The sequence below is a fragment of the Eucyclogobius newberryi genome, unplaced genomic scaffold (genome assembly GCF_026437365.1).
Source record: "Eucyclogobius newberryi isolate DKJ021-1_F unplaced genomic scaffold, fEucNew1.0.hap1 SCAF_13, whole genome shotgun sequence".
In the NCBI taxonomy this organism is placed as follows: Eukaryota; Metazoa; Chordata; class Actinopteri; order Gobiiformes; family Gobiidae; genus Eucyclogobius; species Eucyclogobius newberryi.
Window position 1 is genome coordinate 34,026,470 of NW_027315757.1, and position 17,779 is coordinate 34,044,248.

The window sequence follows — 17,779 nt, forward strand, 5'->3', positions numbered from 1 at the left end:
TCATATTGGTTTATTCAGAAGTGTTCACGCCTGTGTTGTCCTCAGACCTCTAAAAGAAGCTGCTCTCTCATTATGGTTCTAGAAGCTCATGTTAGAGAGCGGAACATGAACGTGCCTCTGAACACGGGCACAGACTGAGCCGCTCTGGAACAATGGGAATCATGCTTCTCAGTTCCCACAGTTGTGCTCAGCAGCTGCAGAGGCCCCTGAGAACACTGTGACTTACAGCCAAGCTTCAGCAGCAGGAGTGAGGGGAAAACTGCTTCATTTGGATACATTTCGGAACAATTAAATATAGTTGTGACACACGGTAATTTTAGATTTTATTGGCCAATCACTGATTGCCTTGATTGCCCAGACAGCACGCCTCTGCTGTAAAGTGACTTACGGAGCAGGTGGTGCATATTCATGTTTGAATTATTAGTTCATTTAAGGCCACTACCTTGGCATTGTTATTGCTCTGCTGTAATAAAAAGCATTAGAGGAAATGATCAATGTTATCAAGGGCGGTGCACACTTCACTCCAGCCACCCCTGTGTACAAGCTTATTAAAAAAGTAATAAGAGCCCTAATCAAAATCATGACCACTAACATTACAAGCCGGCTGGTGTTCACCGCTCAGTTTCCTGAATAAAGCTCCCCGAGTTATTGTCACACCAACATTACACAGCCATCTCTACATGTTTAAAGCCAACTAAAACAAAGCTGTGACCATTATACTCTTGCGTAAGCCTGCCACTCTTTTTTTCGTATGTGTTTTTCAGGATGACAACTCCATGTTCTTTCAGTTCGGCCCCTCCATCGAGCAGCAGGCATCTGTTATCCTCAACATCATGGAGGAATACGACTGGTACATCTTCTCCATTGTCACCACATACTACCCAGGTTATCAGGACTTTGTCACCAAGGTAACTGCGCTCAGACCAGACGGCACACACATCCAATGAGAAAAAAATTGAAAAACCTTTTCTGTTATCGTACAAAGACTCAGTGATGCTGGGAAATATATATTTTTGCTCTGTTCCCAGCTCCCGTGGCACCTTTACAAAACAGATTGCCAAATTGCACCTTCTCCTTTCTGAGCTCTGTACTTAACACATACTGTCTTTGTGTCCGTGGGCAAGACACTCCAGTCCCAGTGATGTCATTTCCATAGGAACAGCATCCATCAAATCACTGCAGCTGATTTGATGTGAAAAGCCTGACGATGGGGGAACATACAGAATAAACACTGCTCATTTGATTTGATGGTAGTTTATAGAAAAATAGAAGTCCAATTGGGTAAATTCTCACAGAACAATGATGTATTCATGTAATTGTGAATATGTAATAGTGTAAGAGCAAAGATGCAATGTCCACATGAAATACTTTCTATATTCTATATTTACGGGTGGTCAATGATATTCTGACAATATCTTAGAAGTCCATCATTTGCTAAAGTGGGTCTGCCATTGTCTTCAGGTTCAAAATATCACCTTTGTACTTCCTTTTTTAAATTAAAAGGCAAGTTCCGTTTTTTTCCTGTTGTCAACTTTTTACAGCCTTTTTCAACCATTTGATCCTAGGATACACTTGATATTCTACTTTTGAATATCTCCAAACAAACAATTGCAAAATTATAAAATATTCAATACCTCTCCCACGTCCCCAACTTTTCCTTGTTTCCTTCCAGATCCGGAGCACCATTGAGAACAGCTTTGTGGGCTGGGAACTCGAGGAGGTTCTACTGCTGGACATGTCCGTGGACGATGGGGACGCAAAGATTCAGAACCAGTTGAAAAAGCTCCAGAGCCCGGTCATTCTTCTCTACTGCACAAAGGAGGAGGCCAACACCATCTTCGAGGTGGCCCACTCCGTCGGCATCACCGGCTACGGCTTCACCTGGATCGTGCCCTCGCTGGTGGCAGGAGACACTGATGTAGTGCCCGCAGAGTTCCCCACAGGTACACTGCTGCTAATTAACTGCTAATTAATTCATGCTTTTCTCGCTGCACATTTGGTCCAAGTCTGTATGAAAAATTTAACCCTTCCACGCTGTTCATTAACCTGGCTAACAGAGATGGATGGCTTTAACAGGACGGAGGAGAAGGAAGTTGCTGTTTGAGCCGTGAGTGTTGGTGGGACCGTCCTAGGTGCAGTTCATTAACAGTGGTCTGATTGGTTATGGCGCTGTTTTACACAATATTGCTGCTTCAGACCACAAATGACCAGATAGTTCTTAATTTTAAACAACAGGCAAGGAGTTAGGAGGCGAGATGTCAAAAAAGGAATGTCACAATTTTCCTGGAGCTGGATCACGATTACGATTTGATCACGATTCATGAACACTGTTTTCTATTGCCTTTAAGCGGTATGTAAAGTGATCTGCTTCTTCTGAAAGATCATAGTTTACTGTGGTTGGTTAAATCCTGCTGTCACACACACAGAGAGGCTCACAGAGGCCAAACAACAGGAGGGAAAAAGAGTGTGTTTGAGCAGACAAAGCATTAAATAGAGAAATAGTTAATCAAGATTTGACAATATCTTCATAATAGCTTTACTGTCGCAATTAGATGTTTTATCACCATATTGCCCAGCCCTGCTTCCAGGTATAACCCCTCACTGCAGATTGAATGCCGCTCTTTCATTTCATCAGTATTAGCTCGGAACAAAACAACATCCTGGATAAAAGGAATTGCATCTAAATCCAAAATGTTGAAACCTTTGTTTAGATTTCAGTTCTAGTTCTGGAGTTTTCCCCTCTGAAGATGCATGTGTTGTTCAACCACTGCATTGGGACATTTTCTCAGAGATCAAGGTTGTTTTGTCTGGAAATTCTGTCAGAGCCAAGTAAGAGCCTGACCTTTCCCTGTGAAGGAGTGTCCCTCTGCATCACTATTGGAGGTCATTGTAACCTTTGTCAGGTCAGAGCAGGTCAGAGCAGGGAGACAGTGACACAAAAGTTGGAGTTGAATAAAGTCTTTGCTCTCTTGTGGGGGTGGTCCCAGTCTCTTTAGAAAGGCCAGCTCTCAGCAGGAGCCAAACGGTTCCTCTTAGCACCATTGGCACAATCAGAACTAATGGAACTTTTCTCGACTAGAACCTGAGAGGAGGTTGTATATCTGTGGCGGACATACAGGGCTGATAATTTGTTGGGCTTTGGCCGGCTGATTTACAGTGAAAGGTGGATATTACACTGCTGCCTGTCCTCAGCATTTTCTGGGAACCTGAAATTGTTGTACAGCTCATGCTCCATAACTCAAACTTTTCACCTCGGCGCTGGTATTGACATCCATTGATGATTTACTCTAAAGGGTATACTGGGGTGAGTCTTGTGCTTTTGTTTTTGTGTCCAGTGTCTGTTGTGAAAGTCTCTGTGTGCATTTGTCTATGAAATGCTTGATTTGGTTTAATTTGCTGAATAAAAAGCAGACTGTGATAAGATAAGATAAGATAAGATAAGATATTCCTTTATTGTCCCACATGGGGAAATTTCATTGGTGCAACGCAGGTAGATACAGAGGTAGATACAGAAGAACAATAGTGGTTTAATAGACTTCATGCTCTTGTGCAGCACAGCTCAGACTGTAAAACCAGTGTGTTTGTATCAGTTTGTCTTTTCTAAATTGGAGTTCCACTCTATAAAGTTTGATCTATAGCCCTATCATTTATGCAAATCACACCACAACTTTCCTCTTGATTTATGTTGCCACGGTGATGATCGTGACTAGCTCCAGCACCGGCTGGATGCTTATAAAGTGGAGCTGGCAAAGTGGATGTGTTGACAGACACTCACAGACTCTTCTTAGCAACATTTGATTATCATAGGATGAATCATGTGAGACGTGATGACAGATTTAAGGCTAAATGTCAATGATGAAGATGTGTCAATCATTATGGGCATATAGTGCAAGGTAAACAATGGACTTATTAACACTTAGTCGCTGCACAATCACAGCATATTAAATAACTCGCCATTACTAGTGGACAGTTATTGTCATGTGTTCTTTCCAAATGTTTACCCTCATAAACAACAACAAGTTTTAATCATATTTAAATGCTTATTAATTTTATAATGCACTTATTTATTGTAGCAAACTTGCTTGTCGTGGGGTTAATGTGCTGACTGGGCATGATGTCTACAGTATTTTCAACAACATGTTCCACAATTGGGGGGTTCTTGGAACATTTGCTACTTTCACCCTTAATGCTATATCATTTTTGTTCCACGGATAAAATAAAAACATATTACATTTGTGGCACAAAAAGTAAAACAAAATATGTGTGGTGTGAGAAAATCATTAGATAGAGTAAGATCTAGGCATCCTGGATGTAGTACTTACAGTGTTTGTGTTCTTTGTGTTTGCCTTTATCTTATCTTATAAGATAAGATTATCTGTGCCACTGTTTCACTGTTGCTCACAAAATCACTCGTTTCCGCAATTCACGTTCTGCCTCTTTTTTCTTTTTGATCAGAGTGGCACACTCACTGCCACCAGACTCTGAACAAATTACTCAAACTTACATCACAGAACAAATACTTCTAAAAATAACTTGTTCAAATTGTACTTGTTCATTTTTATTGATATATGTGACATTTTATCCTTTAAACAAACCAATACACACGTCAGGTTACTTGTTACTGGCCTGAGAGCTGTCTCAATAACACACTTTGTACAGCAGCCTCCTCTTTGTACTCACAGTGATACTACTCTTTTCCAAGAGGATGTGCTCCATATAAAGCAGTGCATAAAAAGGAGCAAGTGATGGAAGTGGTTGAGTGCAGCAATAGTGTCAACAGTGGGTGACATTAGATGTGGTCCTGAAGGGCCCGAGCTGTCAGTGCCGAGGCCCCAGGAGGGCGTAGTTTACCAGGGCGCTTGTCTATTTCAGCCCAGTGACACGGGAGCGCTGCAGCTGACATGTGCTTATACCCTGTCGCTGTCGGACACAGAGGAGGCCATTAAAAGGCACATAAACAGACAGCTATTTGTCACAACTTATTGAGAACAAAGTGAGCGTACAGGAATGACATCAGAGATTGAAGGCATGAGGACATCTTAGAGTCGTGAGCCACAGCTTCTTGTCGGTGCGGAGGCCACGCATTTGACTTGAACTTGACATGAGTAAATGTTTTGTAGTGACATAAATATTCATGAGAACAAGCGCCCTTGTGCACTGATCCTAGGTCAAATATGATCAAATCCAGACAGAGGGAACAAGAGTATTACGTAAGTGGTTATTAAAAAAGAGATCAACTACATGCACAGGATCAGCACAGAGTCATCAAAATCAGAAAAGGTTTTAATTCTGAACTTGCTTCAGTGATAAGGTGTGACATATAAGATATAAAGTATAGAATATGCTAAATAAGATAAGTTAAGTATGTGAAGAATAAAGTTAATACAATAAATATACAGCGGGATCAGAACAATAGTGCAAACTAGCAGTGCACACAGTGGGATAAGTGTTATTTACAGTACATGAATTATTAAAGTGACAGGTGATGTTTAAGTGACAGGTGTGACAAGTGTTCTTGCCACACTTCTTGCGGCAGGAGCAGTTTAATATCGATTAACGAATTATCAACATTTCAGCTTGGTTTGACCACATGCATTATTCTTCGGTGATGAGCAGCATACTTTGTGTTGAACAATAATGTGAGGCTAAGTCTTTCAACCAATCATTCATCACTTATAGAGATTAATAAGGATGTTACGTAATAATAATGAATTCTTTATATTAGTATATTAATATTATTATTATACTCGCCACATTGTGTCAGACTGTGTGGAACGCTGGAGCCACAGCCAGGACCTCTCTCCAGGACCTGTGCATCTTTAAGGGTCAGAGGCGAGCAGGTCGGATCACAACTGACCCGTCTCACCCTGGACACTCCCTGGACACTCCTTGGACACTCCCTGGACACTCCCTGGACACTCCCTGGACACTCCCCTTGAGCAGGAGACTGTCCATCTGGACCAGAACCTCTCACAACAAGAATGGTTTCTTCCTCTTTGCTGTTGAAATCATGAACACTTCATGTAATCTTTGTATTTGTATTTTGTAAACATAGTATATTGATGTATTCTGTACACACTGCACTTGTTGCCAGAAGATGACCGAAAGATGAAGAGGGATTGAGAATTTGTCATCCAGAAAAGAGTTGAGGACTTGTTGGAAGGGCGTGTTGACCAGACAGTACAAGTGAATTAGTTAACACTGACAAACAAAGCAGGACGGGGCAGGCAGAAGGACAGATAAACAGCCTAAAGCTGCACAAACATGGACAGACAGATGGGCAAACGCAGTGAGGTGATAGACCATCAGTCAGTCATAGACCACACCACTCTGCTGCTGCTGCTGACACACCAATAACAGTCATTTGTTTTTTCCCACTTCTTGTTCCCTCATCAACCTTTTGTCCTGTGTCCCAGGTCTGCTCTCTGTGTCCTATGATGAGTGGGACTACGGTCTGGAGGCTCGAGTTCGCGATGGGGTGGCAATCATCACTATGGCGACCTCCACCATGATGATGGACCGCGGCCCGCACACACTTCTCAAGTCAGAGTGCCATGGAACTCCGGACAAGAAGACCCCAATCTCAGGCAACCCCAACGAAGTGCTCAGGTGAGAAAAAAGCTCCAATTAAAAAAGAATGAGGCTTTCAGTGGAAAGATTTGATTGATTTATATATATATCTAGTCATGTCATAATGTTTCCTTTTGTACTTTGAGACTTGTATGCTGCATTATCTGTTGGTGTGTGTTTCTTTTGACTCTTCTTAACGCCAAAGAACTAGTCCAGACCTTCCTCTGAACTACACCTCGGGACAACAAATGAATATACAAAAGTGTAGAAGAAGGATGTTTTAAAACTCAGCACAGGGTGTAGTGGTGCAGTCTAATTTGATTACACTGAACCACTTTACTGACTACCGTTATATGTTGATTTATGAGTATTTAAAACTCCACTCAGCAGCTCTTAAATAAGTACACAGCTGGTGTAATATTAACACACAGAGTGTGCAGCTGCAGAGGCTCTCACACAAGTGCACCTCTGCATACTGTCATCATCCACCCCCCCATGTAATAACACCCTCCGCTCACGCACCAGTCAGGCTCCGCCCCCTCAGCTGTCCGTCTCCACCCCAGTTCTTTTGAACCGGTTGTGAGGCGCATTGCTCGCTGTCGCTTTGGTCCGTGCACTGCCTAATTGGTCCCAATGGCGTTTGAGTGGGAGAACAGTAGCCCCCGCCGTGCTGCGCTTTAGAGCTCTGCACAGTATTGTGTACACAGTCAGTGTCAGCCCTCTGCCACTCCGAGCATCCGCTGCAGCTGGGGGATTTGTGGGTTTTTTCTACTATGTTTTAGAATAAAAGAAACAGCTGTATAGTAACTGCTGTCACAAAGTTCCACACATGTTCAGTTGGTAGAGAGGTTCTGCCTCACACACAAAGGTTTTGTGTCCTTTACTCACCTCAGCAGTATATCAATGTGTACATTTGATCTGAAAGATCTAAAGATCACAGTTGATGAAATTCAAATTCCCACTGGAGAGTGTATTTATTTTTGTTTTTACCCATAGCATGTAAAGTTACAGTATCTGCTGTAGAGAATCCACTCTGCTCTTGTGCTCTGTAACACTCTTCCACATGCAGTGCTCCGAGCATGACCTGCCACCTGCAGTAAGAGCCAGGCTTTATAATCTGTCCAAGTCGAGCCCTCAGAAGTCATTTCAACACTCTGACTGAACCTTGGCCATATCATACCTGTACTCCTCTTCTCCTTTGCCCTGAAGTATTCAATGTTTTTTCTAGTTTTGTTTTTCTTTGGTGCCTCTTCCTTTTTACTTCCCGCTCCTCTCCTTCTCCGCCACCATGAGCCCCCAGACCTGCAGATTTCTAATCGACTTAGCTGTGTCGATGATTAGATCAGTCAGGAGCGTTGCTAAGATCCTTCGCTCCTCGCTGCCTTAACGTAATTTGTTTGGCGATAGCCTTTGTCCTCAAGCGCTCGATCAAGATGAAGATTTGGTGTACAGTCAATATGCTGGAAAGTAGTGGATGAACTGCTGGTTAATCGCTGGTGGTCGGTTGTAACACAAACCTTTTGCCCTTTAGATTAAGTGAGTCATTCTAGGGAGGAGATGTCGTTTTTATCTTTTGGTTCATGCTTTTATCAGATCTGTAGTATTTGAGTCATAATACTAAATGTACGAACAAATCGCCCCAAAGCTGGTCTAAACCTTGCAACTTCAGACATGGTTTTAGTAAACATACATTAGCCCAGTTAAGTGTATTCAGCAATTCAACTTTTCTTCCAATGGCACTTTTTAGCAAATAAACACGGTATTAAAAAGGCCATGATCGGGTAAGAAACAAAAGAGTTACTGAATTATGACACTAGCAGACGCACCAAATCCTCTTTATTTATTTAGCACATTTCATAAACTAAGTGCTGCACTAAGACAAAACAATAAATACATTTGAAAATGTATAGGTTTAGGCTCCTAACACAATAAAGGCAGTCAAATAAAACAACAACAAATAAGTTACTGATAACATTTAAATAAATAAATAAAACACACATTTATGAATTGACTTGGGCTTTCCAGGTTCGTGCTCGGACTTTACTAAACTGCCCTTTGACTGGACTGGGCAGAGCATGAGCGTGTTGATGAACCAGTATTGAGAACCTACTAGTTTGTGAAGTGTGTGATTAGAAGTAGGTCAGGATCCTCCAGCACTAGCCCCGCCCCCTCGTTCTGCTCTTTCTCTTCTCGCATCTTTTTATCTGTCACTAAATCTGAAGCCTTTATTTATTCTCACACCTGCGTTTCTTCTACTTCTATTTTTATTATTCTACATTGAACTGTTTTCCTTTTGCTCTAATTCCCTCAGCTGTCAGCTCTCAAAATATTAGTTTTTATTAGTTATACCCTTCAGGCTATTGCAACACATCAAAATAAGTGGTAAGAACATTGAAAACGTATATTATTGACCCTGAATTGCCAGCTAACACATATCATGTATTCAAAGTAAACATAGATCTAAATGTTGATATGATTGAGCTTTGTGTTCTGTATGTTCTGTTTGTGTTGGGACCCTCAGGGGTGCTCTAGAATCTGCTAGGTGCATATGTGTACATAAACTTGAATGTGCACTGACACCTTCCCCCACATTCACGTGTAAACCTGCGTCGCATGTGGTTCTGCTGCTCCCGCCACAGCTAGTGCGCTGCCATATGGGCCACGTTATCACTCACTACATAGATTCTCCATCACTAAATCCATTAAATACATTTCACCACGGTAATTGCTAAAGAGTGTAATTCATGATTAATTCATATCAGGGTTAATTTATAAAAAATGACGTCTCAATATTCACATAACTCTTCTATTATACACACAGAACATAGGCTAAATCCTATCTGTGTCAGGCCATGGAGATGGCATGGGAATGGTTTGTCCTGGTGAACGAGGCGGCTCTGATTTATGGCAGAGCTTTTAGTCAAACAAGATCGAGGAAAGAGAAACTGATTCTCTTAAATGTATTTGCTGATGAAGAATGTGCAACTGTAATGGAGCTCTATCTGTAAAGTGCAGTCCAGCTCCTATAGCTGCTGCTACACCATGAATGTGAATACACCACCTGTACACTACTGTACACTACTGCACACTACTGCACCCTAGTGCACACTACTGTACACTACTGCACACTACTGCACACTACTGCACCCTAGTGCACACTACTGTACACTACTGCACACTACTGCACACTACTGTACACTACTGCACACTACTGTACACTACTGCACACTACTGCACACTACTGCACACTACTGTACACTACTGCACACTACTGCACACTACTGCACACTACTGTACACCACCTGTACACTACTGTAAACTACTGCACACCACCTGTACACTACTGTAAACTACTGCACACCACCTGTACACTACTGCACACTACTGCACACCACCTGTACACTACTGTACACTACTGCACACTACTGTACACTACTGTACACTACTGTACACCACTGTACACTAGTGTAAACTACTGCACACTACTGTAAACAGATTAACAAACCCTCCAGCTCAGCTGCCGTTAGAACTCATTTCCACATCCAAGTGTAATGAGTTTGCATTATTCTTTAATGACAAAGTTCAGGGCATTAAAAATGTTATAAATCCCACAATGCAAAAAATTACCCTAAAACCACCAAGACACTTAGAGCTAATTCACTTTGCACCAGTAACTGACAAAACTGTCCATGAGATCATCACCAGTCTGAGTTCATCTACATGCTGCCTTGATGTGTTACCCACCAAATTTCTAAAGTCTGTGCTGAACAGTTTGTTAGCACCACTCACTCACATAGTTAACATGTCGCTTCAATCTGGAACATTCCCAATGTCTTTGAAAACTGCGGTCATAAAGCCTCTCCTAAAGAAGAGCAGTCTTGATGCCGCAGTACTGAGTCATTACCGGCCCATCTCTAATCTGCCATTTTGGGGCAAAGTCCTTGAAAAGGTTGTTTACCAACAGCTCACAGATTTCCTCTTAATAAACAACTCATTTGATGTTTTTCAGTCAGGTTTTAGACGTCATCACAGCACTGAGACTGCTCTTGTCAAGGTGACAAATGACATCCGCCTGAACACTGACACGGGCAAAGCCTCAGTCTTAATTCTGTTAGATCTGAGTGCTGCTTTTGACACTGTCGATCATGGGATCCTCTTACAGAGACTAGAGGACTGGGTGGGCATCACTGGCACTGCCCTAAACTGGTTAAGGTCCTATCTGGAAGACAGGAAGTACTTTGTTGAAATTGGTAGCTGTGTCTCAGACCACATGACCCTGACCTGTGGAGTGCCCCAAGGGTCAGTCCTGGGTCCCCTTCTGTTCAACCTCTACATGCTGCCGTTAGGTCAGTTGATACGCAGTGAAAATGTGTCCTATCACAATTATGCAGACGACACTCAGATCTATGTTTCACTATCGGCAGGTGACTATGGACCAGTAGATTCACTCTGTCACTGCATCCAACAGATCAGTGTGTGGATGCAAAACAACTTTCTCCAGCTGAACTCAGACAAGACTGAAATAATCGTTTTTGGCCCACAGAAACAAAGAGAAAGTGTTAGCGGTCACCTCCAGAGTCTCGCTCTAAAACCTACAAACCAAATTAGAAATCTGGGGGTAATAATGGACTCAGACTTGAACTTTAATTGCCACGTCAAATCAATAACATCAGCAGCTTTTTACCATCTAAAAAACATTGCCAAAATCAAAAATATAGTGTCAAAACCAGATTTAGAGAGACTTATCCACGCGTTTGTCTCCAGTAGATTAGACTACTGTAACGGCCTGCTCACTGGTCTCTCCAAACGAGCTGTAAAACAGCTGCAGTACATCCAGAACGCTGCTGCTCGGGTCCTGACTAGAACCAGGAAGTATGATCACATTAGTCCTGTTCTCAGGTCTCTGCACTGCCCCCTGTGGCTCAGAGAATAGACTTTAAAGCAGCTCTGCTTGTGTACAAGTCTCTCCATGGCCTAGCACCAAAGTACATCTTGGATATGTTAGTGCCATATGAACCATCTCGGACTCTGAGGACCTCAGGGACCGGCCTCCTGCTGGTGCCAGAGTCAGGACAAAACATGGGGAATCTGCGTTTCAGTTTTATGCAGCTAAAATCTGGAACAGTCTTCCTGAAGATGTGAGACAGGCTTCTACTCTGACAATGTTCAAATCTAAGCTAAAAACAGTTTTGTTTAGCTGCGCATATGACTGAAAGGATTTCTTCTTTGCACTCTTCTCTTTTGTTTGTGATTTTATTAGTTTAGAAAATCAGTTGGATTGATAATTTTTAATTTAGTTAATTTTATTGTATTTCTGTTTCTGTAATTTCTTTGTGATTTTAATGCATTTTTCCTGCTGTGTGAAGCACTTTGAATTGCCTTGTGTATGAAATGTGCTCTACAAATAAACTTGCCTTGCCTTACTGTACACTACTGTACACTACTGTACACTACTGTACACTACTGCACACTACTGTACACTACTGTACACTACTGCACACTACTGCACACTACTGCACACTACTGTACACTACTGTACACTACTGCACACTACTGCACACTACTGCACACTACTGCACACTACTGTAAACTACTGCACACTACTGCACACTACTGCACACTACTGTACACCACTGTACACTACTGTAAACTACTGCACACTACTGCACACTACTGCACACTACTGTGCACCACTGTACACTACTGTACACTACTGTACACTACTGTACACTACTGCACACTACTGCACACTACTGCACACTACTGTAAACTACTGCACACTACTGCACACTACTGCACACTACTGTACACTACTGCACACTACTGCACACTATTGCACACTACTGTACACTACTGCACACTACTGTAAACTACTGCACACTACTGCACACTACTGCACACTACTGTACACTACTGTACACTACTGTACACTACTGTACACTACTGCACACTACTGTACACTACTGTACACTACTGCACACTACTGCACACTACTACACACTACTGCACACTACTGTAAACTACTGCACACTACTGCACACTACTGCACACTACTGTACACCACTGTACACTACTGTAAACTACTGCACACTACTGCACACTACTGCACACTACTGTGCACCACTGTACACTACTGTACACTACTGTACACTACTGTACACTACTGCACATTACTGTACACTACTGTACACTACTGCACACTACTGCACACTACTGCACACTACTGTAAACTACTGCACACTACTGCACACTACTGCACACTACTGTACACTACTGCACACTACTGCACACTACTGCACACTACTGTACACTACTGCACACTACTGTAAACTACTGCACACTACTGCACACTACTGTAAACTACTGCACACTACTGCACACTACTGCACACTACTGTAAACTACTGCACACTACTGCACACTACTGCACACTACTGTACACTACTGTACACTACTGCACACTACTGCACACTACTGTACACTACTGTACACTACTGCACACTACTGTAAACTACTGCACACTACTGTACACTACTGCACACTACTGTAAACTACTGCACACTACTGCACACTACTGTAAATTACTGTACACTACTGCACACTACTGTACACTACTGCACACTACTGCACACTACTGCACACTACTGTAAACTACTGCACACTACTGTACACTACTGCACACTACTGCACACTACTGTAAACTACTGCACACTACTGTACACTACTGCACACTACTGTAAACTACTGCACACTACTGCACACTAGTGTACAATACTGTACACTACTGCACACTACTGCACACTACTGCACACTACTGTACACTACTGCACACTACTGTAAACTACTGCACACTACTGCACACTACTGCACACTACTGCACACTACTGTAAACTACTGTACACTACTGCACACTACTGTAAACTACTGCACACTACTGCACACTACTGCACACTACTGTAAACTACTGCACACTACTGCACACTACTGTACACTACTGCACACTACTGTAAACTACTGCACACTACTGCACACTACTGCACACTACTGTAAACTACTGCACACTACTGCACACTACTGCACACTACTGCACACTACTGTAAACTACTGCACACTACTGCACACTACTGTACACTACTGCACACTACTGTAAACTACTGCACACTACTGCACACTACTGCACACTACTGCACACTACTGCACAGATGGAACAACACAATAGCTACAGTAATATTTAACAACACTGGTGTGCGCGGCTTTGAGCCAGTGCATCATGTGTGGATGGAAGGCATTTAAGGCATGCGGCCTCGAGTCAGCATCTCTGGGAATGCGTTTAATGGCTTCTCTCGCACGGCAGGAAAGGTAGTGAAGTTGTCATTGAGTAGGGAACAGGGCACTTAGCACCAGCTGCCCCGCTGGAGCCGCTGGAGCCGCTGTGAGCCGCTGGGAGCCGCTGGGAGCCGCTGGAGCCGCTGGGAGCCACTGTGAGCCGCGGGAGCCGCTGGGAGCCGCTGAGAGCCGCTGGGAGCCGCTGGAGCCTTTGGGAGCCACTGTGAGCCGCGGGAGCCGCTGGAGCCGCTGGGAGCTGCTGGGAGCCGCTGGGAGCCGCTGGAGCCGCTGTGAGCGGTGTCACATGAGCTCTGATACTGTAATGTACAAGAATTAAGAGTGCTAAGCATCTCGCAATGTCCCTTTTCTGTTTCCCTTTGAATCCCACCTCTCTGTCTCTCCTCCCTCTGTGAGATTATCGTCACCATGGTAACACAGCTGATCAGTTGTGGATGCCATGGCAACACACACATGCTTGTATTTGTGTCTGCTCAGGCTGTCAGCATATGTAGGATGTAGGAAGATGTCACAAACACATAAACAATGTTTCTATGAAACAATTGTTTACCCAGTAAAGATGAAAAAACTCTCTTTTTTATGACTAATGCAGCAGCTTCTTGTAGTATATGTGTGTGTGAAAGTCTCTCTGTGATGCTACATAACTCCTCATAAATTATTCAGAAATTTTAGGCAAATGATTTCTTCCTGATTTCATGGCCCGTAGGCTTTATCAGACGGGACAGCTGAGAGTGAAACAGGGATTAGAGACACGGGAGGACGGGCAGTAAACCAACTGGGATTCAAACGCTGCACTTGGAGCCTGGCATGTGCCGCCGTACGGACGCCATTTTTTCATAGCTTGAAAATATGTCTTGTGTCAAAGAATTTGCTGCATGTCATTCCCCTAGTCTCATCCCCATGTTGCAGTGCACTGTCTGGTAAAGCTTGCAGGCCTTAAAACATGTTGTCTCCCTGAATAGTTTGCTCGCTCTTCATTTAGTTGAACTGTAGTTTGGTCTGTTATTTGCAGTGAAAGTGCAACATTTCATTCAACATTTGTAAATGTCAGAAAAACAATAATGACACATTCTTTAGATATAAACCTGATTATGCTAATGATGACAAAACTAAAGTACTCAAATACACAACATCACCCTGAACAATTTTGGGGGTTTTGAAGTATTCATTAACCTATTGTAGGCTATTCTGTGTATGGTTTTGTGGCCAAAGGTTGCCATGGAAACAGCTCCGGTGACGGGGGGAAGGGCAACAGAGAGAACATGCATGTGGTCCTTGTGTCGACCTGACGTAACACGACTCCTCTCCAACACGCAAACAATCACCGCAAACGCAACGACAAGGTTTTCTGATCCCACTGACAGAACAACGCTTCTCTCATCGTCACGGACACCATCGTTTCTCTCTGATAGTAGTTCAAAGGAGTCGGATTTAGTAGTGTAGTAGAAGGCTTATTTGGGTATTTCTTGAATAAAGACTTCATCAGATTGTATTTTCTTCATTTGTCTGTAGCTGAAGAACAAAACCTCTTAATGTTAAATAAAAATTGGTGGAAATGCAGTTACTCGTGCCTTTAGGACAACGTTATAAATGTTGTTTTCGAGTCCACTCACTGTTGCAAATGTTTGTTCAAGTCCTCATGACAGGTTCACATGTTTTTCAACGATGAATATTATGTTGTTTGGTGAGATTGTCCCTGTGGTAAATCATGTTCATAGTTTTATCAGTCAAGTTGTCGTTTGTGAAGAAAATTTGACAAATAATTACAGGAAGTAGTGCTGAGTTCTAAGTATTGTCAGGTGTAATGATTCTATTACTATTGTACGCTAAGTAACAGTTGTGGAATCACCTCTACCTATGTCACTGGCCATGTCAAAGCAGAAAGTTATAAACGTTCATATTCCCTTTGTTTTACTAAAAAGTCTTGTCTAAACTATATAACAAGTAAAAGCTTGTTCCCTGGACAGAGGTGATTGGGTCGGTAACTAGGGTAGTTTTTACAGTTACTCGAGTCATTTTTTACTCTTTCTGGGGTTGTTTTTACAGGTACCTGATGAATGTGACGTTCGAGGGGCGCAATCTGTCGTTCAGCGAGGACGGATACCAGATGCACCCTAAACTGGTCATCATTCTGCTCAACAAAGAGAGACAGTGGGACAGGGTAAGGCTGCTCTACCGTGAAGAGCTTGGAGTAGAGATCGTGCTCCAACTTCATTCCTTTATTTTTTTGTTTGTATTTTATTTTAGGATGATGCATCTGTAACAAAAATGCAGCATCCATATTAGTTTAATTTCTATAGAAAGTTGGTATAAAATGAACAATTGTGAAAGTTTGACCTTATCTGTATGTCTCGTCATAGATACTTTTAAGTGAAATATGAATCAGATATGATCAACTTGACAAAGGTGCCCTTGGGCAGGAAAAGCAGCTGAGACAGCAGAGCTACACCGAACATGAGCACCGTTCATTTTGAGAAACAACAGAAACAACTCAGGCTTCCATTTTCTCTCACGTAGAAAATGTTTTTACTGCAGTTAAGTTCAAAGTTATACATAGCTATTTTTAACCTGTGTTATAATTTGGTGAGTACCAGAGTTGCTCTGACTGTAAATACGTCATTAGAAATTACTCAGCCCACGTCTGAAAACAACAGAAAAACAAATGCACTATTGATCCTTAACCGAAGCTGATGCGACCTGTTTCATCCAACAACAGTCTCCACATGTCTGCCCCTCTCTACTCCCCCTCTCTGTTCTTTACTTCTAGTTCTCTCTTTTTTGTGGCCTCTAATCTAAATTGTGTCCTCTGCTCAGAGAACAAGGTGAACGGCTTCTTTCGTCCTTTCTCTTTCTTTCTCTTCCTTCCTCCTCGGCCGTCTGCTTCCCCGTCCCCTGACTCCCTCCATTATGTCTCATTCTCAGCCTTGTACAAGCAAAACCACTTTTTCTTGGCTCCTAATGAGTTTAAGCTTATACAACCGTCCTACACCTATTGAAGTATTGTGAAGACCCCTACAGGCTGATTTTAACCCTAGATTCCCTTTTCCTCCTTTGTTCTTTTTCTTCTTTCTGTCCATCACTTAGTCTGGCTTTGCACTTTCGCTTGGATAGAAGAAGGCAGCATTGTGCCCCAGGGATACACAGTGTTTGCTTGTCCACTCCAGGCTGCCTTGCCAAGTTTGTTAGCACGCCCCGGAGCGGAGTGTGCATGTGTGTGCATTTGCATATTTAAAGACTGCACAGACCTTATTTTACACGCAGCTCTCTGTCCTTCCTCGACTCTTATTACATTCTGTCTAATTAGCTGATGGTCCGGTCCCATGTCCTGCATGTGTCCTCAGACAAAAGATCCTCCGTGTTCTGGGGCAACGCCAAAGGTTCAATTCTAGATCATACGAGGATTCAATTTATCTGAACATTGTCCTGTGAAAATCTCTAAATCACCATCAATGTTTTTTGTAACTTTGGCAATATAGTTGGATAGTGTCTTGTGTCATAATCCACAAACAATTAAGTTTGTATACAGTATTTGATAAACCAAATACATATTAAGCCCAACGTGAATAATTTATTCAACTTTGGTCTACACACACTTGGAAATAAAATATAGATTCCTACTCCCTCTTAACCAAAGTCTCTCTAAAGTTTATCTCAAATTAAAATGCCCTGAAGAACACATTTCTAATTTAGCTGCTCCTTCACTTCAACTTTGAGAGTCAGCGGACTTGCATGAGAAGCAGTTCAGAAAAGAGGCTGGAGGCACATGTCTCCTAATGAGAATGACTGTACTCTAAGTGATGCCTTATGCTAATTATGCTAATACTATAATGTACCAAAGCCCGGTATTGCTGTGTATTTTAATGGAC

General features: G+C 42.5%; 1 protein-coding gene across 3 annotated transcripts in view; it reads left to right on the forward strand.

Annotated features, from left to right (window-relative positions):
* Positions 1 to 17,779, forward strand: part of grin2ba (glutamate receptor, ionotropic, N-methyl D-aspartate 2B, genome duplicate a) — a 92,927-nt gene that overhangs the window by 51,243 nt on the left and 23,905 nt on the right. For all 3 annotated transcript variants that reach the window (XM_072443709.1, XM_072443711.1, XM_072443710.1), the window contains exons 5-8: positions 765 to 908; positions 1,673 to 1,943; positions 6,417 to 6,609; positions 15,960 to 16,074. In XM_072443709.1, coding sequence (XP_072299810.1) covers positions 765 to 908; positions 1,673 to 1,943; positions 6,417 to 6,609; positions 15,960 to 16,074 — 723 coding nt within the window. The remainder of the gene's footprint in view (positions 1 to 764; positions 909 to 1,672; positions 1,944 to 6,416; positions 6,610 to 15,959; positions 16,075 to 17,779) is intronic.